Raw genomic sequence first — 21,491 nt, 5'->3', positions numbered from 1 at the left:
GAAACAAATAATGCAATATATGTTAAGAAAAAAAAAAGAAGAAGAAGGTAGCGGGAGGGGAAGAATGAAGCGGGGGAAATCGGAGGGGTAGACGAACCATGAGAGACGAGGGACTCTGAAAAACAAACAGGGTTCTAGAGGGGAGCGGGGGTGGGAGGATGGCTTAGCCTGGTGGTGGGTACTGAGGAGGGCACATTCTGCATGGAGCACTGGGTGTTATGCACAAACAATGAATCATGGAACACTTCATCTAAAACTAATGATGTAATGTATGGGGATTAACATAAGAATAAAAAAAAATCACTATGCAACTTGTATGTAGAGAATCATCATAATGGCTTCATCTCCATCTCTTGGTAAGTAAGTCAGCTACCTTCTATGAATATAACCTGATAGGAGACATTAAAGCAGTTTTTTTTTTCCTCCAGCACTCCTAAGAGAAGAGGGAAAAAAGGAATCAGAGTGCAGGTAATAGCTCTCACCCAAAGAACAAAGAGTCAAAGACACATTTTAATATGAAATTGTGTCCTCCAGTTTCCGCATCCAAATGTTAGTTCTGCCAAAAAAAAAATCCAATGTGAATGGATTTATGCAAGGTGCAAAAGAGGAAAATAATTATTACAATAAACATTGACTAGACAAAGAACAACAGATGCAAACAACACAGATTGGATCACTCTGCTATATAAAAACATCCCGTTTCTTTTCACATAAAAGACATCTTGCTTTAAAAATAGTCAAAACATCTAAGGAGAGACACACAGAACCCAGAACCTAGTACCATCTCAACTACGTGAAGTTTTTTCCTCTTGCCCAGGGCTTCACTCTGCCAAATCATTCACACTCTGCAGTGAGTTCTTCTGGACTCCTAAAATGCTGTATATTCTCGCTCCACCCGCCCGACTTGCCCCAGTAAATCCTTCATGAGAGGTAACACAGGAGGCTAGTACCTCCAGGAAAAACTGTTAAGAAAGAAGAAGGACCTTACCACTTCTGGGAGCAGCCTTGTTGAGAGGTCATGGATGGCTTTGACCACTATACATATGGATGACAGAAGGAATATCACCCCCAGGATGACACAGGCTCTGCAAAGAAACAAAACATTGAGAATCTTAACCGGGAGAAGTCCGCTCCGCTCACTTACACAATAATACAACCCCAGGTACTGGTAGCCACCCATAATTCGCCACATGCCCACCAGGAGAAATGATACTGAATCATCTCTAGGATGCCAGGCCAATTTATCAGCAAAACCAACCCCATGGGCAAAGGGCTCACCATCCTACATAATCTCAGAGCATCCCATGAATGCTGGCATGGGAGGAATTTCAAGGATGTTAAATCTATCCCTTCGGCCTGGCAACACAATATGCCGGTTCACCTCCAGCTGGAGGGTTCAGTTTAACAGCAAAGAGTGAGGGCTCTGGCCTGAAACACCCCAAGCTCTACCATTGATCTTGGTCAAGCTACTGAACTTCTTTTAGCTTCACCTGTCAAATGGGAATAATATTTTCCACCTGAGGATGAAATGAGCATCAGTAAATAAATAAATAACCCATTAATGTTGGCCTAAACAAAGGGGAAGTCCACTCTGGAGGTCTCTTCCTGATATGACGTGATAGACACCACTGTATTTTCCCAAAGATAAGAAGGAAGAATGATTTGGTAACAACAAAAGATATAGAGTGTTTATGCCAAGAGGAAGCAATTCTTTAAAAAGAAAGGAGAGGAGTGAAGGAAGAATGAGTTCAACTGAGACATTAGCACAGCAGGTGGCAGGAGGAAAACCAGAGGATGCACAGCCAGGGGTGTGGGGTGGGGGCTGGCGGGAAGTCTGGGGGAGCTCAGGACATAGGAGCTTTCTCTGGCAAACCAGACGCAACAATTTGCAGGAGAAGCAAAGATGAAACATGAAAGTAAACACGAGGAAATGAGGATAGTAATACAGGAGTCAAAACACCAAATGAGAACAAAAATAGAGAAAAATTAACAAGTACAATTAGCCCTAAGTCATTCCTATTCCAACCTGATGTCCCCATCACTTGGCAGCCTCCTCAGGCCATTTCTCTCAACTATCAAATAAAACCATTTTTCACTGTCCGTCTTGGATTCCCTTCTCTGGATTAACAGAACGGCCGAAAATCGCCCACGTAACACTGAAGTAACACCTACTTAGTTAGAATCCTGATGAGCCCATGGGCAGACGTGGTCCCCCAAACCTCAACGTCAGAAATAAGCGGGTAAATAAGGCTTCTAACGCACACTCTAGTTGTAGGTTTTAGTCTTTCAAAAACAGAGAGAAGGGATCACTGCAGATTAGTGCGTAACACAAAATTTAGAGATTGTAGGAAAAGTAGAGAATGGGCTGGGGATCTTGGTACAGACTTGAGCAAAAGAGGACCTGGCCCTAGGCACCAAAATGGGTGATCCACCATGGGGGGATGAGCCTGGGTTGCGGGGGACACAGACTCAAGGAGGAAAAAAGGTAATTCAGGCAGTAAGTACTCACCAACGCAGTGGCAGGAGGGAAGAAGGCTGACATGAGGCCCTCAACCTGGGGCTGGTAACCCCAGTCCTGGCAGGGCTATGGGGCCAAAGGGGCTGAAGCCAGGAGGGGTGTCATGAGGGAACTAGGTCCATCTACTGGAGGCTCTTTAGTGACGAGATAACTGAGCAAAACTGAAGAACCCCGGGATTGGGGGATCAATGCTCCCAAGGCACTGGCCCCGGAGACCCAGCTGTGCCCACGGGGAAGCAAGCTATAGGCCAGTGTGACCAGCACCTCAAATAACCATTCCTACCTGCGCACTGTGTGTGTGGGGGGGTCCCATTCACAGGAAAAGAGCGTAAAGTCAGAATAGTCCTCCAATGTAAGTTGAGCTTTTCTCCATTCAAAAAATTCCTGAGGGTCTACCACAGACTCTCTCTGATTCCCTCTTTCAGATAAAGTCAACCACCAACTCAGTGCTTCTCAACCCAAGGGCAAACTGCACTCACCTGGGGAGTGTTTTTGACAGTCGTCCAGGGAACTCTCAAATTCAACTGTATCAGAATCTCGGGAGGGGGAGGGGGGGAGGTGAACCCAAGCATCCGCATTTGTTTCAAAGCTCCCAGGCAATTCCCAGAGACACTGGGGTTGAGAGTCCTGCACCTAGACCCAAGGGGGGGCCCTGCCCTTAGGGAGCTCCCAGTGTGGCGTAGAAAGTCACAACTCCCTGGACAGAAGGCAGGGCGCGAGTGGTCATGGCAGCTCGTGGGGAAGGAAGAGGTCTAATGGTCCCTACGGGATGTGTAGTGTATTTCTTACTGAGCAGCTTTCTCTCTGTGAGGCACAAGTGGGGAAGGCATCACTTGGGTGCTAGACCTTCTACGGACAGTTTATTACAACATCCCCAGGGAGTCTTCATCTCCATATTTCCCTTGGTGGGGGGGGGGGGGGGGGCAGGGAACAAACGTCTGAGCTTCTTGCTGACAGGTAACAGTGATGCTGCAGGAACCCATTTTATTCCAGATCACTGCAGAAACACCACTATAATGCATAAAGAGTGGATTTGAACTCTGTTTACATTTCATAAGGAGACAAATATAAAGGATGCAATGGTCTCCTTACATACTATCTTGCTTATGTATCTTGAAGCAAAATTACACTACAAATCCCTTAAGGGCAAGAACCGTATTTTTATATCTTGGTATCTACAGGAGCCCAGAGCAGGTGCCCCATATGCATCTGGAGAGTAGACGGAGTCGCTGATTAAGTAATTACTCGATAATTTCTAAGTGTTCCCCCATGGAGTTTAAGGGGCATCAGCCACTTACCAATACAGATGGGAAGGGGAAGGACACTCCTGATACTTTAGCCAAAATGCCTAATGAATAGCCCACCTTATAAAACCACTCTGAAGTGTAATGGAAATCAAAAGAAATTGATGTCTTGGTTTATTAAAGTTCAATTTTGCAAAAAGTATAATCCTATTTTCTTCACAAATACACCCGCGAATATGCTCAAACATGTTTTAAAGCCCTGTTTTCATCTTCTTTTAAACGTGCTGCAAATTCAAAAAACCATGGTCACCCTTCCTTCAACACTGCTGGGAGCTTGCGTGTCAAAGCTGCTCCCACAGCCTAAACCAGCTATCATTAGCAGAGGGTGTGATGCTATTTTTTTTAACATTTTATTAATAATATATTGTGTTTACACGCAGCTTTGTCCTCAGGCACTCAGAGGTCTGCACAGCAGGGCATAAATGCCCCAGAGGCCACTCACCAGATCAGAGTTTCTGTTTTTCTGTGATTTTTCAGGCTGGGAAGGAAAAAGGTGTGTTCCATAAACACAAGTGGTCAAAATGGGAAAGTCAAGGATGAGGAGGGCTTGTCCAAGGTCACCCAAGGAGTTTGAAGTCCACTTAGAAATACAACCCAGTCTCCTGACTCCCTCCTAGCAGCCAGCCCCAGTCAACCACCCGGCCACTCGAAGACTCTCTGCATCCACATCACATCCTCACACCTCCACCGCCCTGGGACTGCGGTGGCCTCCAGGATGCAGGCAAGATCTGGGTCAGGAGCCAACACTACAAATACGGCTGCTTCTTTCTGCAACCGTGGGCTGCTTCCTAGTTTGCGAGGAAGCAGAAGGGGGAGCGATGGAGGGTCACTGCCCCATCAGCACGTCACCAGGCGAGGCTGGCCTGGCAAGTAAAGGGCAATGTGTGCGTTGGCCTGACAGCCTGACAGCACTGAGCAGCCAGGTCACTGGAATGAATGCAAATTCCTTCTCGCTCTTGCCCATACCCCAGAGGAGAGAAACATTGAGTCAGGAAAGAGGCAAATACAAGGCCTCCGTCAACATAATCCCCCAAATGAACACAGACTGAAGTTGAATTTAAACTCCCCACAGGACCACTAGTTGTCAAAGAGTGGTCCACGGAACAGCAGCATCAGCATCACCTGGGAACTTGTTAGAACAGCAAATTTTTGAGTCCACCCCAGATCTGCTGAATCAGAAACTCTGGGGATGGGGCCCAGCAATCTGTGTTTCAATAAGCCCTTCCGGTGTTTCTGATGCAGTCAAGACAGAGCCTACATTAGTCTTTCCCAAGACATTTAATGTCTGAAAGATGACTAGTAAAATCTAGAGAAATGACTAAAGCCACTGGTCATCTCTTTTTCTTCTGCTAAAGGCTACAGATTACTAATTGTGCACAGCACTGTAATTCTATGAATAACCTTGAAGTAAGCATTAATATTTTTTTGCTGATGAAATTATAAGGGCAAAATGTACGGACAGATACTCTCACATCCAAAATGATGTCAGGTTGAAAGTTTGGTCCTTTGTCAATTGTAGGTTTGAAGGCCTGTGATTCACATTAATAAAGCATGGGTCTTATACCAGTTCTAAGTTATTTTCCATCAGATCCAAACACTCAAACAGGAGAAGTTTTGTCTAGTCATCCTCTAATTTACAAAAGACCTAAAACACAGTAGCCCTGGTAATTAATCAGTTCAGTCCACAGCTTGAAGTATCGATGTTTTATCATCTTTCATCCTGGTGCCCAAAGCACTTGTAATCTGGGCCACTGTTCAAATGTGAAGTAATGAAAAATAAAAGACAGTCAAGTGTTGAGCACAAACATAGTACTTAGGGATGCACAATCTCTGGTGTTATTTTATTCCAGCTAGATTCTCTCTCCCTTCATGTGCTCTGCCATTTTAAATAAAGCCACAAAGTCCATTTGGAGGCAGGGTAAAGGGAAGGAGAAAGTGAGAAATGAATGCTTATGAGCCATTTCTCATTCTCTATAATGTCTATGCCAAACATTGATTAAAGACCACCATCTTCCTCCTTCCCTTGATTCTCCTAAGCTCTAGACCCCACCTCCTTTCACACCCACATTCCCATCTCTCTTCTCTACCTTCATCCTCATCTATCTAGATGCTGCACAGTGAACAGGCTGTGGTGTGAATGGTTCCCCAGGCCAGAGCTCTCCAGGAAAGTGGTCAATGCACTCTCCATGGTAAGATCATCCATCTCCTCAACATGTAACCACCAACTCACATGTAACCACCTTCCTCAACAAATGGCCCTTTGTTTATATCTGTATGAATGTACAAGCTAAGACCCACCCAAGTAAAATCTCATTTACACAGGACTTTTTTTCCTAGCTTCAATCATAAAGACAAAAGTCAACATGAGGGATTTATAAAAGAATTAGATTCTACAGCAATGCAGTCCAGTAGAATTTCCTGTGATGATGGGGTGTTCTATTCCGCACTGTCCAGCATGGTAGCCACTAGCCATATGTGGCTACTGAGTGCTTCAAATGTTGCTAGAGCAACTGAGGAAATGGAATTTTAATTTTAATTACTTTCAATTAATTATAATTTAAATGGCCACATGTAGTGACATATCAGACGGTGCAGTTCTAAAGGTTGCGCTGAAAATACAGATTCATCGGTGTATATGTACATATGTTTGTTGTCTATCTCTATACTCTCTCTATATTTTCTCGATAAGAAAGAAAGAAAAATGAAGAAAGGGAGGAAGGGAGGATGGGAGAGAAGGAAAGAGGGAGGGAATCCCAAAAGCTACTCATCAGAATCAGGTAAATTAATGTGGGCTGGCAGGGTCTGCTGTTGTAAAGGAGTATCATGTCTTTGGTATTTTCCACTAATGAATGTATCACTGCCCCCCCCCCCCCCCGGAAAACTCCTCCAACTCCCCAGGTTTACATGCCAAGTCTCACTCTTGTTCTCATCTATTGTCCGTCAATCTCAGCCACAGCTACTGCTCTACCAGGGCTAACTCCATTTTTTTAGAAGGGGATTTGTACTTCAGTCATTCACATTTGAAGTTCTACATGCCAAGCCTTGAGGCTAAGGAAAACAATCTATTCGCAGTCTCCTGAGAGCACAAATGTAGCACAGGAAACCTGAAAATCATCACAGGAACTCATTACTTATGAATGTGAAGATGGGCAAGAAACAAAATGAACATAGTAACATGGTGAAATACAACCTGGAGACAGAGTGGGAAGGAAAGGTGACTCTGCAGTGTGACTTTTTTTTTTTTTAAGATTTTTAAAAAATTTATTTATTTGAGAAAGAGAGCATGAGTGGAGGGGAAAGGCAGAGGGAGAGGGAGAAGCAGACTCCCCACTGAGCAGGGAGCCCAGCATGGGGCTTGATCCCAGGACCCTGAGATCATGACCTGAATGGAAGGCAGACACTTAACTGACTGAGCCACCCAGGCACCCCTGCAATGTGACATTTAAGCTAGGTCTAGAAGAATGGACAGGAATCACTAAGCAGAAAAAATGGAAGGCTAGGGAGGACACTCCATGCAGAGGGGACTTTACAAGCAAAAGTGTGAAGACCTAGCACTGTGGGGCCCTGCTTCAGTGAAAATGCAAAGTAGAGGGGCTGTGCATGGATATGTTCATGTCCCTATTAAAGACAGATCACGTTAGTCCACAAAACAAGTATCAATAAATCTAGTAAGTCTGAAATCATATCAAGCATCTTTACTGACCAAAATGATATGAAACTAGAAGTTAATTACAAGAAAATAAGTGGAAAAAAACACAAACACATGGAGGCTAAACATGCTACTAAGCAACCAATGGTTCAACAAAGAAATCAAAAAGGAAATTAAAAAAAACACCCAGAGACAAGTGAAAATAGAAACACAATGGTTCAAAATCTTTGGGACATAGCAAAAGCAGTTCTGAGAGGAAAGTTTATGGCAATACAGACTACCTCAAAAAATAAGAAAAATCTCAAATCTCAAATAAACAATTGAACTTTATACCTAAAGGAACTAGAAAAGCCCAAAGTTAGTAGAAAGAAGGAAATAATAAAGATCAGAGTTGAAATAAATGAAATGAAAACAAACAAAATCAATGAAACTAAGAGCTGATCATTTGAAAAGATAAAACTGATAAATCTTTAGCCAGATTCGTCAAGAAAAAAAAAGACAAATAAAATCAGAAATGAAAGAGGAGAATTTACAACTCGTAATACAGAGATACAAATGATTACAGACAATACTAAGAAAAACTATATGCCAACAAATTGGACAACCCAGAAGAAGGGGACAAATTTGTAGAAACATACGATCTTGCAAATTTGAATAATGAAGAAATAGAAAACATGAACAGATTACTAGTAACAAAATTGAAATGGTAATCAAAAATTCCCAACAAATGAAAGTCCAGGACCAGATGTCTTCCTAAGTGAATTCCACCAAACATTTACAGAAGAGTTAATACCTTGTACACCTGAAACTAATATAACAATGGATGTTAACAATATGAAATTAAAATTAAAAACTTAGTAAAATTTTAAAAAAGAATGAGGAAAGAGGCTTTGGAAAAGCAGGAAAAAAAAGAACTAAAACCTATTCTTCTCAAACTATTACAAAAAATAGAAGAGGAAGGAATGCTTTCAAATTCACTCTATTAAGATCAGCATTGCCCTGATAACAAAACCAAAGACACTACAAAAAAAAAAAAAAAAAAGTTACAGGCCAACATCTCTGATGAACATAAATGCAAAAATCCTCAACAACATATTAGCAAACTGAATTCAATAATGCATTAAAAGGATCATTCTCTATGATCAAGTGAGATTTATTCCAGGAATGCAAGCGTGGTTCAATATACACAAATCAACAGTATGATACACCACAGTAACAAAGTTAGGGTAAAAATCATATCATCATCTCAGTAGATGCAGAAAAAGCATATGACAAGATTCAATATCCATTCATGATAAAAACACTCAATAAAGTGGATTTAGAGGGAAGATACCTTAACATAAGGGCCACATATGACAGACCTACAGCTAACATACTCAATGGTGAAATGCTGAAAGTGTTTCCTCTAAGATCAGAAACAAGACAAGGATGTCCACTCTCACCACTTTTATTCAACATAGTACTGGAAGCCCTAACCATAGCAATCAGACAAGAAAAAGAAAGGCATCCAAATTGGTAAGAAAGATGAAACTGTCACTGTTTGAAGATCATGATACTAGATAGAGAAATCCTAAAGATGCCACCAAAAAAAAAAAAAAAACCCTCTTAAAAATAATAAATTAATTCACTAAAGTTATAGGATACAAAATTAATATTAATACAGAAATTTGTTGTGTTTCTATACACTAATAATGAGGTGGCAGAGAAATTAAGAAAAAAAATCCCATTTACAATTAAATAAAAAGAATACAATATCTAGGAATAAATTTAACCAAAGAGGTGAAAGATAGGTACTCTGAGAACCGTAAGACAATGATGAAACTGAAAACAACATAAATAAATGGAAAGATATACCATGCTTATGAATTGGAAGAATATTGTTAAAATACCCACACTACTGACAGCAATCTACAGGTTCTATGCAATCCCTATCAAAATGCTAACAGCATTTTTCAAAGAGCTAGAACAAAGAATCCTATAATTTGTATGGACCCACAAATACCTCCAATAGCCAAAACAATCTTTAGAAAGGAGAACAAAGCTAAAGGCATCACAATCCCGGATTTCAAAATAGACTACAAAGCTGTAATAATCAAAAGAGTATGGTGCTGGCACAAAATTAGACACACAGATCACTGGAACAGAATACAGAACCCAAAAATAAACCCACGCTTGAATGGTCAATCTACAACAAAGGAGGCAAGAATACACAATGGGGAAAAGAAGGTCTCTTCAATAAATGGTTTTGGGAAACCTGGATGGCTACATGCAAAAGAATGAAACTGGACCATTTTCTTACATCATACACAAAAACAGACTCAAAATGAATTAAAGACCTAAATATAAGACCTGAAACCATAAAACCACTTAAATGAAAACACAAGCAGTAAATTGTAGAACATCAGCCTTAGCAATATTTCTCTGGATCTGCCTCCTCAAGCAGGAAAAACAAAAGCAAAAATAAATAATTGGGATTACATCAAACTCAAAAGCTTTTGCACAGTGAAGGAAACCATCAACAAAACAAAAGGGTAATGTATTTAATGGGAGGAGGTATTTGCAAATGATATATCCAATAAGGGGTTAATATTCAAAATATACAAAGAACTTAAACAACTCAGCACCCCCCAAAAAATAAATACTCTACTTAAAAATGGGCAGATGACCTGAACAGACATTTTCCAAAGAAGAAATACAGATGGCCAACACACACATGAAAAGATGCTCAACATCACTGATCATCAGGGAAATGCAAATCAAAACCACAGTGAGATACCACCTCACAGCTGTCCAAATGGCGAGTATCAAAAAGAAAAAACAAGAGTTGGTGAGGATGTGGAGAAAAGAGAACCCTCATACACTACTGGTGAGAATGCAAAGTGGTGCAGCCACTGTGGAAAATGGTATGGAGTTTCATCATATACAGATACCATATGATCTAGTAATTCCACTTCCAGGTATTTACCCAAAGAAAATAAAAACACTAATTTTAAAAGATATATGCACCCCTATGTTTACTGCAGCATTAATTACAATATCTAAGTTATGGAAGCAACTTAAATACCCATCAACAAATGAATAAATAAGATGTGCTATACACAGACACAAACACAGACACACACACACGACACACACAATGGAATATGACTCGGTCATAAAAAAGGAATGAAATCTTGCAATTCACAACAACATGGACAGACCTAGAGAGTATAAGGCTAAGTGAAATGGGTCAGTCAGAGAAAGACAAATACCATATGCTTTCACTTACATGCGGAATCTCAAAACCAAAGAGCAGAAACAGACCCATAAACACAGAGAACTAGTAGTTGCCATGGGGGGAGGGAATGGATGAAACAGGCAAAGGAGATTGAGAGATACAAACTTCCCAATATAAAGTCAGCAGTCACGGAGATGAAAAGTACAGCACAGGGAATATAGTCAATAATATTGTAATAACTTTGCATGGTTACAGATGGTAACCACACTTATCATGGTGAGCATTTTGTAGTGTCTATAATTGTCAAATCACTGCATTGTATGCCTGAAACTAATATAATATTGTATGTCAACTGTACTTCAATTTAAAAATTTTTTTAATTAAAAAAAAAAAGTGGAGGGGTGCCTGGGTGGCTCATTTGGTTAATCAACTGCCTTCAGCTCAGGTCATGATCCCAGAGTCCCGGGACCAAGTCCCACATTGGGCTCCCTGCTCAGCGGGGAGTCTGCTTCTCCCTCTGACCCTCCCCCCTCTCATGCTCTCTCTCAAAAAAAATCTTTAAAAAAAAAAAAAAAGTGGAGAGGATATTCCTGAAGCATTTGGCATAAGGAGAGCAGCAATGCAAGGGCCACATGAAGAATGTCCCTCTGTGTCCTGAAAGTCTCCTCAAGATGGTGCAAAACCATGGCTCTTAGATGGTGCAGGGACCAGAGTGTTGTATTTAATATGCACATATTTCAACATACAGTAGGAAAAAAACCAATTATCACCCCAATCCTTCAAAGATATTATTGCTTAGGGGAAAATTAAGGTTTCATTTAGGTAAATATTCAGTAAATAACAGCATAAGTGATATGTAGATAGGACAAAGATCATCAAAGTGAAACACACATTTTTGAGTGATGACAGGAAGTTGCTGGAGGATTTTAAGCAAGGGAGGCCCACAGTGTCATCTGGGCTTCACAAAGACCCTCTGACTGTGGGTGGGGTTTGACAAGAGTGAAGGGAAACACTAGAGGCAAGGGATCAGCTGGGAGACAACGCTAGTGGCCAAGAAAACAAAGTGATGACTCCCTACACAGGGGCCAGGACAGCTAAGAGGGTCGATAGGCAAAGACACTGAGGGGCCTAAACTGATGGAACTCAGGAACCAACTGGATCTGGACAGTGGGGAAGAACACAAGGACAACCCTGATTTTGAGACTGGCCAAAGGAGAAGAGGTGGCGCACGTTCCTGAGCAGGCAGTGTGAGGTTGGAGTCGGGGCTGGCAGGGAGTCTCCTTGGGACTTGCTAAGCTTGAGGACAAATGTCCAGCCAGCCAGATACCTTGAGCCTAGCCAAAGAGGCATCTCCTGAGCCCGGCCTCCCAAGGCCATTTTCCTGGGGCCCCTACATCTCACGCCATTGTTTCTGGGGTGTGGAGAGGTAGAAGGAGAGATAGGAACAGGAAACGGCCATCCTAATAGTTGCCAAACCCTACCTAGTACCTCTGCTTCCAATACACACCACAAGGGGAGTGCGTGCTGAGACTCACGACCCAGGCTCTTTCAATCCATCAACCAATACCAATCAACACCTATTACATTCTAGTGCAACGATTCAGCAGCAAACAAGAAAGTGAGTAATTTCTTGCTCTCATGGAGCTTACACAGCAAGAGTCAGACAATAAGGTTAGCAAATAAGCACAGGATGCAGAAAGCAGCATAAAGGAGAATAATGAGAGTGCCATTTTATATACAGTAGTCAACACTTCTCTCTGATGACAGGACATCTGACCAAAGACCTAGAAGAAAAGAGAGTGAGCTGTGCAGCTACGTGGGAAGAGCACTGTGGACCGAGGGAACAGAGGGCAAAGGCTCCCATGGAGGAGGAAACCAGGCTTATTCAGTGAAGAGCTACGAGGCCAGCATGGTTGGAATACAGCATCCATGCAGGGCCTCAAGGTCATACCCAGGACTGGGGCCTTTATTCTGAGTGGGACAGGAAACCAACAAAGGATTGATCAAAGAAATGACTTAAATAGGATGGTGATGGCCACGCTGTTGCTAACAGGCCAATGGAAGCAGGAAGACCAAAGAGAAGGTAACTCCAATGAACCTCGAAAGAGATGATGCTAGCAGAGGGTAGACGTGGAGGCAGGGAGGGGCTGGTTTCTACCAGTTCCTGTGAGATACAAGGCAGATCTGCTGGTATCTCACTATTTTCAACCTAGTGAAGTAAGCAATAGACTGGTGGGTTTTAGAAAGATTTGAAAAGGACTTTCAGGGTGAACCTGTTTCTCAGGAGAATAAAAACATCCAGAATCACTACTTAGACAAACTGGTTATTCCAAGTGAGCCACTGAAGAATTTTCAGTGTTAGATCAATTATCAATTTCAATTTTTCTTAAGTATTTACGCAATGTATAACTACTTGTCTATGGATAGAACATGATAACAGCCTCTACAGAAAACACAGGGGAAAGAGAGGCTTGCTTTTCCCTTCATACCCCATCATGCTTTTTGTTTCTTTTTTAAACAATGTGCAAGTACCACCTATTAAAATAAACAAACACTACGTCAATCTTGAGACTGAGGGAGGTATTTCCTGAGGGTTTACCAAGTGCCAAAAAGCCTCCTCTGCACTAGATAGAATGACAAGATAGTCCTTCTCCTCAAAGAGTAGAGAGAGGTGGCATTTAAGTCACACAGGAATCTTCTAGAGAAGTTGAGATTTGAGGTGACTTTGAAAGAACCAAAAGAAGCTAGCTTGGTAAGCAGCAGTGAAGAGTATATTCTAGGAAAAGGGAAAGTATGTGCAAAGGCATTATCAGAATTCACTTGGTCAGCACATTTTCACTACAAACCCACTTTGTGCTAGGAACTGTTCTAGGGAGCAAATCATGCGGACACATGGGGTTAGAGGCTTCCAGGCAGGGCGCCTGGGTGGCTCAGTTGGTTAAGTGACTGCCTTCGGCTCAGGTCATGATCCTGGAGTCCCGGGATCGAGTCCCGCATCGGGCTCCCTGCTCGGCAGGGGGTCTGCTTCTCCCTCTGACCCTCCTCCCTCTCATGCTCTCTGTTTCTCATTCTCTAATAAATAAATAAAATCTTTAAAAAAAAAAAATTAAAAAAAAAAAAAGAAGCTTCCAGGCACAGACAGGAGCAAGGCTCTGAGGCAGAAGACTGCTTGATGTGATCCAAGAACGTCAAGGCAGCCAATGGACTGAAGAGGAGTGAGAAAGAGGGCAAGTGGTGGATGTGAGGTCAGAGGGCAGGGTCATGCAAACTTTCGGAGCCACTGGAAGGATTTAGGCTTTTATAAGGATAGGAAGCCCCTGGAGGCTCTGACCTGGGGATGCTGTGATGTCCCATGTTCTAACAGGATCACTGCTGCCTGGCAAAGGCAACCAGGGAGAGCAGTTAAAGGTCATGCAGTGATACAGGTGAGAGAGTGACAACTGATAGGTCCTGGACCAGGTCTACAACATGGAAGGGGTGACCCATGGGACATATTCTGATTTCAAGTTTTGGTCTGGTCAGGGATCCACTCTGAAGGTACCGTTGACAAGTTTTGCTCATATACAGTTGAAGTAAACAAGACTCAGTGATTCAAGGTCTGTGACCTGTGAAAAGTGAAGGATGGAGATGCCATTTCCTGAGCTAGGGAAGACCCCAAGAGATGCAGGTTTCTTTGGGAGGTGGCGGGGGCGGGGATCAGGAGTTCAGTTTGGGACACGCTAAGTTTGCGATGTCTGCTAGGCGTCCAAGTGGAGGTATTGAGAAAACAGTTGGAGATAAAAAGTTTAGTTTCAGAGAGAAGTTCAAGTGGGGACATAAACTGGAGTCATCAGCACACAGATTGTGTTTATATCCTTGAACGTGGATGAGATCAGTGTTTCAAGAATCCCAAGTGCCTGAATAAGGCTGGAATAAAGGTTCCATGAAGGGTCCTAGCCAGGAAGCTGGGCAGGGAGGTGTGCAAGGGTCAACACCGAAGAACCTCACGTACCAAGCTAAGGTGTAGACCCTCTCTTATGAAAACCATGCAGAGCCCCTGACTGCTTTGGAAATGGTGGAGTAAGAGGATTCGATTTGCATTTTCAACAGCTGACTGGGGCAGTACCCATCATGAACATCTGCTGGAGGCTGCTCTGCACTGCATCCCTGCTCCTTTCAGTGGTTGTGGGCCTCAAACCTCCTTTTCATCCCCACCGTCCTCAAGGGGAGAACTGATGGTAAGTGCACCCTGCCCTTGAACCAAGCTACCCAACCCAAGCTTGGGCTAATCAGATATTCTTCCACTGGACTTTGAATCAATCATAAATGATAACAAGGACTGAAAACAGAGATGCTTCATCCCACTGTAGAGATGACTGGGATCAAGCTCAGCTGGGACTCAACCGGAGTGGTTAACCAACATCCCTCTGGGTAGCCAGGCTTCCTGCAGAAGGGCTGACTCCCCTAGAGCAGGTGTTCCCTGAAAATCAGGTAGAAGCTGCGGGGGCTTCCTTGGAAGTCATGCAGCATCTTTCCAGAGCATTCTGCTGGTTACAAATGGCCTGCTGAAACTAAAGGGAGGCGAGAGAGATGCCACCTCTTGATGGGAAAATAACAGGAGAATATTGGGAAAGGCCACATACTAGGTTAGTAAATCCTTTGTTTCTGGAGACTTCCTTGCCCTAGGGCCAAGGTAGTTCCTGCCAAGAGCCAGGTTCTGCACAGCAGTGGACAAGGGGATGGAAGGCAGAAGAAACGGAGAAGGTCAATTCCCAGTAGGCCCATGGTATATTGTATCACTGTTCCCAACAAACTTGATCCTACACATTCCTTCCCTTGCCATGTGCTGTTCACACTTCTGTTTAGGGCAAGTGTGCATCCCACCCACTGTCAGGCTTGGACACGTGGCTTGGCCAACAGAGTGTGAGTAGAGGTGCCATACACCACATACACCACTCCTGAGCAAGAGCTCTGCGTGGTTGGCTTGGCCCTATTCTGTCCTGTGAAATAAGCAGAGCAATCCTCAGAGAGGAGCTATTTCCCCAGCCTAAGACCTGGACTAAGAACTCATGTGGAGCACGGCTACCATCGAACCTCAGCTTAAGTGGGAAATGACTGAGAAATTAATATTTGTGGTTTCAAATCACTGAGATTTGGAGGGTGTGTTTGTTACTGCAGCAAAACTGACAGATACAAGGTTCTTAAAAGAGAAAAATCTGACATTAGTAGCAGGGCGCCTGGGTGGCTCAGTTGGTTAAGCGACTGCCTTCGGCTCAGGTCATGATCCTGGAGTCCCAGGATCGAGTCCCACATCGGGCTCCCTGCTCGGCGGGGAGTCTGCTTCTCCCTCTGACCCTCCTCCCTCTCATTCTCTCTGTCTGAAATAAATAAATAAAATCTTAAAAAAAAAAAAAAACTGACAGATACAAGGTTCTTGAAAGAGAAAAATCTGACATTAGCAGCAGGGCGCCTGGGTGGCTCAGTCGGTTAAGTGTCTGACTCTTGATTTGAGGTCAGGTCATGATCTCAGGGTTGTGAGACTGAGTCCCACATCGGGCTCCACACTCAGTGGGGAATCTGCTTGAGATTCTCTCTCCCTCTGCCCTTCCTCCCTCCCCTCAAATAATAATTTTTTCTTAAACTATCTCAAAAAAGCACCATCTAGACCTGAAGCAGGTGGCTGGCTGTTAAGAATCACATCACGACAAAACAAACTATCTGAGGGGAGCTCTGTTGCTGCAAACAGGAATCCACTCAAGGTTTAGTCCACCCTGAAGAAGCAGGCAATCCCACTGTCCCAGACACATACAGAAAACCACTTCTGAATGAATACTCCCACTAAATCAAAAAACATACACACACACACACACACACACACACGGACAGAAGCCTCCTTATGATCCCTGCAACTCCCACCCCTGGGGTAGAGGCATCAGGCACCAATCCTACCATTCTTTCTCTGTGGGAAGTGAAAAGCTCTGCACCTTCAGGACACATGCTTACCAGCACGATGTGGTTAACTGAATCTTTTATTTCTTTTCATCCCTAAAAAATAGTCTATCATTTCCTCGGTAACGTATTCTCCAGTGTTGCTAGCCTACTTGATTACGGTATTTAAAGTAATTGGCTTAAGCTGTACGTTCACTTTGATCCACTCCTGGGAATCTATCCCTAAAGAGCAAGCTTTTTGCAGAAGAATGTTCATATAGCAGCATTATTTATATTGAAAAGTGTAAAAGTTAAATGTGCCACAGAAGGAGTGTTGAAGTAACTGTGATACATCAATTCAGCCGACTGTTAAGCGCTATGCTATTTAAGAGTGCTTTTGTCAATAACAAAAAAGGGTCCAAATGATAAAATATTAAGTGAAAAAGCAGGATATAAAATCTTATGTATACAGATGAGAAATACATAATACAAATACATCTAATCTAAACCAGAGGAACATTTTTGGCAGAAAATATACTAAAAAGTAACAACACTAAGAAGATGGACTTCCTCTCCTTTTACTTTTCTGTACTTGTGCTGTACTTTTATAATGAAAAGACAGTTTCTAAAAATGCCTTCTCCAGCTACATCCCTTTTAACATTTCCTTTTATTGTATCCTGGTTACGACATCGAATGCTGCTATCGAGTCTCAAGCTTGGTGTAAATTAATCCAGTTTTAACTGAGCATCTCCTGTGGGTCCTGCACCGTGAGGAAGCGCAGGTGGATGCTGTTTTCTTGGGTGGGTTTCCACACTGTTGTTGGGACAATATAGTAAGCTTCTATCCACGCTCTATTGTGCATGTCTCCTTCTCCAAGACTTGGAATTATTCAATTATAAGTAAGATAGAATTGGTAAAAAAAAATAAATAAATAATAATAATAATAATAAAAATACTTCCCTCCCAAAATTGTGAACATAAATAAGATAATGGGTAAAATGCTACATGTCAGTAAGATGATACTGAACATAGGTAAAATGCTGAAGATAATGTTTCTAATTTGATCCTATAGCACTTTCTTCCATAACTGGGACTTCTGGTAAAACCCACCACTTAGCACACCCCGTCTGAAGCAGAATCTTAGGGCCAAGTTCTATGGATATGAGTTCTCTACAGCAAACACCCGCTGGCATGTGGGGCAGGAGTTTGTGACTTTCAGAGAACTCTCGGTGACTTGTGGATTTCTCACCAATGCTGCCTTTGACAAGTTAGAAGGATGAGAGAGGGGGATTCTGGGAGAGAGCGGAGGAAAGCCTCGGAAAAGTCCACGGCCTGACCAGGATTGTAAAGCCTGTCAATAGTCGAGTTGGGACTCAAATCTAAATCTGAGCCCTGAAACGTAGACAAGCTGGAATTTTCCTTAGGTGGGTGCTCTGTCCATTTCTCTCTCTCTCTCGCTCTCTCTCTCGCTCTCTCTCACACACACACACACAGACACACACACACACATACACGTTGCACAGAGTTTTATGTCCAGAATGTTTTAACTTAAAACAGTAGCACTGCTAAAGTCACTAAGTTGGGAGTGGGGCTCAGGAGTCTTGGGTTCTAGATCTATCAATGCCACTAATTTAGGGAAAAATACAAAAATAGTAAAACCTTTCTAGAGCTCAGTCTCCTTATTTGAAAGTTAGCAACTTCGACTTAATTACCAAGGCCCTGACACTCTAAAAATCTAGTCTAAATATAGCAGTGGGAATTCTGGGTCACTGAAGATTTTTATTTTAAATCAATCAGTTTGAGGCACAGATTTATTTGCATAACTAAAATTTAAGTGAACAGTAGGTATTATTTACCTACTGGCAAGTTAGGAGGAAAAAAAATACAAGTTTCACACTGAGCAATGTGTGAATTATGGGCTTCCTTTCATATATTACTCCAGAGCTGTCAGATGGCAAAAAAAGATTCACCATGTTTTTGGCTGAATCTTACTTATTTCTGCAACTTCTTTGTGACCTATACACTCTATTAATTTGAAGGGCTGACATTTCCCAGAGTAAGAGAGAAAAAATAGATAATTCAAAAAGAGAGTGTTTTAAAAGAAAATGTTATTCATCCATTGAGTTGGCAAACTGGCTTTCTAAACAGAAGAATGATTTTAAATTATTTGAATATTAAAATACTACAGACTCACTCTATTATAACTTGGGAAAAGCACATTAATGATTAATCCTAAAGCCTTCGCCCAAAGGAGCTAGTTCCTATAAATTCTGCAACTTCGAGCTACACTAATCTCTCTTATTAGATTCATAAAACACTAAGGCTTCCCTTTAATACACGGATCTGCATTTACATGGGCCATTGATTTGGTCCCTAAATCAGTAGTGCAAATGGAAAACATCACCCATCCCACCATCTTAAGAGATCAACGTTAGTGTTTACACATCGGTTATCATCCTGCCTATCTTAGGAACGGAGAAATTAAGGAACCTAAATATAACCTGCTGTAGTGCTGAATAAATACAAGGACAAGTCAAAGTAAACATGGGGTGGGATCACCTGAAATACTGCAGGGGGCTAGGAGGTGTAGCAGATGGTCTGGAAGCCACCCTCTATCCTCTGCGCCAGCTCAGGCTGCAGTTGCTGGCCCAGGGAACTGCCCTATGCTCTCCAACAGGGTCCCAGCCTACGGTGGCAAGGGCTATACTTCTCAGAGGCTGGTGGCATCCAGCCCCCACTACAGAAGCAGCCACAGACCACATCCTCACTGGCTTTTCCTTCCCCCGTCTACTTCCCTCTCCCCGCCTCCTCCCTTCCCTCTCCAGTTCTGCTCCCTGGGATCACTCCTGGACTCATTGCCCCATCAACCACCTGCAGCCAGGTCTTCGGCGAGAATATGAAAGATGAACTCAGAGTCTGAGCGCACACATCCACACAAGCAAACCAAATGTGGATCCTGGACAGCGGCGTCAACATTCTCCCGTTTTTGCGGATTAAATCTGCTCAGGGCCCTCAGAATTGGGCCACTCTTCCAGACTCAAATGTCCAACCAATTGGGCACAACTGTTCAAGGAGTTTATCATTCCCTATTATCTTGTAAGAAACTCCCAGATCTAAAAGCAAGGCTAGGAATACACCAAGGTCGATAGAAGGGAGACTTTCTCCCTTAGAATCATTGCATGTCTGCCTCTGAAAGCCACTGCCTTCCCCCTCCACTGGCGGCAGTCTTTAAGATCTGGTGTGGCGCCTGACTCCGATCAGCACAGAAACCAAAGAAACAAGACGGAGGCAGAAACAAGGCGGAGGCAAAGAGACAGGAGCTCCCTGCAGCCAGATGAACACAGACAGTCTGGCACTAGTCCCTCCTGATGGCTGGCACTGTCCCGAATGGCAGGAAGGACCTGAGGGCTCAGTCGTCTGGAAAAGCTCAACTGGGAAGGCAGGAAAGGGGAGCGATATGAGCAATCTCTAAAACACATGAATGTCCGCCACACGGGGGGCAACCACAGGGAGAAGCAGGTGTGTGGAACCACATGCTGAATGGCATTGGGGGCCACATTTCGGCACCAAGGAGAGGCAAAGACTGTTCACATGACCGGTCCTACATGAGCATACTCATCTGAAAGGCAAACTCTCATACCAGTGTAAAACGGGGGGAACAGAGGGAAAAAAACCTTGCCATAATTTATCTAAGTACCACCTTTGAGAAGGGAGGAAGGGACCATTATAATTTTTAAGATTCTATTTTCAAGCAATCTCTGCCCCCAATGTGGGATCCGCACTCACAACCGCAAGATCGAGAGTGGCATGCTCCACTGACTGAGCCAGCCGGGCGCCCCAGGGAGGACGACTGTAAAAAGACAGCCTGTCGGGCACCTGGGTGGCTCAGTTGGTTAAGCGACTGCCTTCGGCTCAGGTCATGATCCTGGAGTCCCAGGATCGAGTCCCACATCGGGCTCCCTGCTCAACAGGGAGTCTGCTTCTCCCTCTGACCCTCCTCCCTCTCGTGCTCTCATTCTCTCTCTCAAATAAATAAATAAAATCTTTAAAAAAAAAAAAAAAAAAAAAGACAGCCTGTCACTCGTAGTTGATAACTGCCACACATTCCCCCCAAAAGAGAATCAAAGCAATGTCCTAAAAATGACTGAATTGTCAATTTGCTAATTAAGGACGTGGACTGTTCTTGTGAGGACTGATCATACAGGACTTCTGTGAAATCCATCATAATGCCTGGACCACGGGCAGCACCTGTGAGAGCCCCGCTGAGCCCCGCGCCCCCTGCTCCCCAAGGCGGAAGGGCAGAGCTCCAGAACCGACGTCTGGTTACACTGCAGTGTCAGCACTCACTGGCGATTTACGACCTCGGGAGAGCTCCTTAACCTCTCTCTGCCGCACTTCTATTGTCTGTGTAATGGGACAGCAGTAGGAATGTTGTGAGTTAATTCACGTACAGAGCTTATTAGCACAGTGCCCAGCGCCAAGTTTAGAAAATCAAAAGTGAGTCATTTGGATGATGCACAAAATGTAACTGATCCAAATGCAAACTCCTCTCGTGTTCTTGGCTCCCACTCCCACGTACCTGTGATAGGGGCCTATAGCTCACCTCCCCAAGTCCAAAATGCCTGCTCATCTACAGCCTCACTCTCCCATGACTAACCCTGTGGCCCAGTAAGGGCAGACAGTAAGCTCACCTTCAGAATCAAATTGTAGCAAGCAGGTCTACCCAGAGCCACTGACAAAGGGACCGTGTCAGGTAACCTCTTGGTCTCCAATTGACTGCTCATCAGAATCATCTGTGGACCCTTCAGAAATTCAGACGACTGGGTTCCACCTTAAAATTTCTGACCCCATAGTAGGGCCTAGGCAGGAGTTGTTATTTTCCAGTGTTTTGTGTT

General features: G+C 43.3%; 1 protein-coding gene across 1 annotated transcript in view; it reads right to left on the bottom strand.

The window, feature by feature from the left end:
* Positions 1-21,491, bottom strand: part of TMEM163 (transmembrane protein 163) — a 226,354-nt gene that overhangs the window by 43,862 nt on the left and 161,001 nt on the right. The window contains exon 5 of the mRNA XM_035008154.1: positions 989-1,085. Within this exon, the coding sequence (XP_034864045.1) occupies positions 989-1,085 (97 nt within the window). The remainder of the gene's footprint in view (positions 1-988; positions 1,086-21,491) is intronic.

Source organism: Mirounga leonina, unplaced genomic scaffold, assembly GCF_011800145.1.
Source record: "Mirounga leonina isolate KUSES-001 unplaced genomic scaffold, KU_Mleo_1.0 Mir_151, whole genome shotgun sequence".
NCBI classification, from domain to species: Eukaryota; Metazoa; Chordata; class Mammalia; order Carnivora; family Phocidae; genus Mirounga; species Mirounga leonina.
The sequence above is the reverse complement of the archived record's forward strand: the minus strand, read 5'-3'. Positions and strand labels throughout refer to the sequence as shown.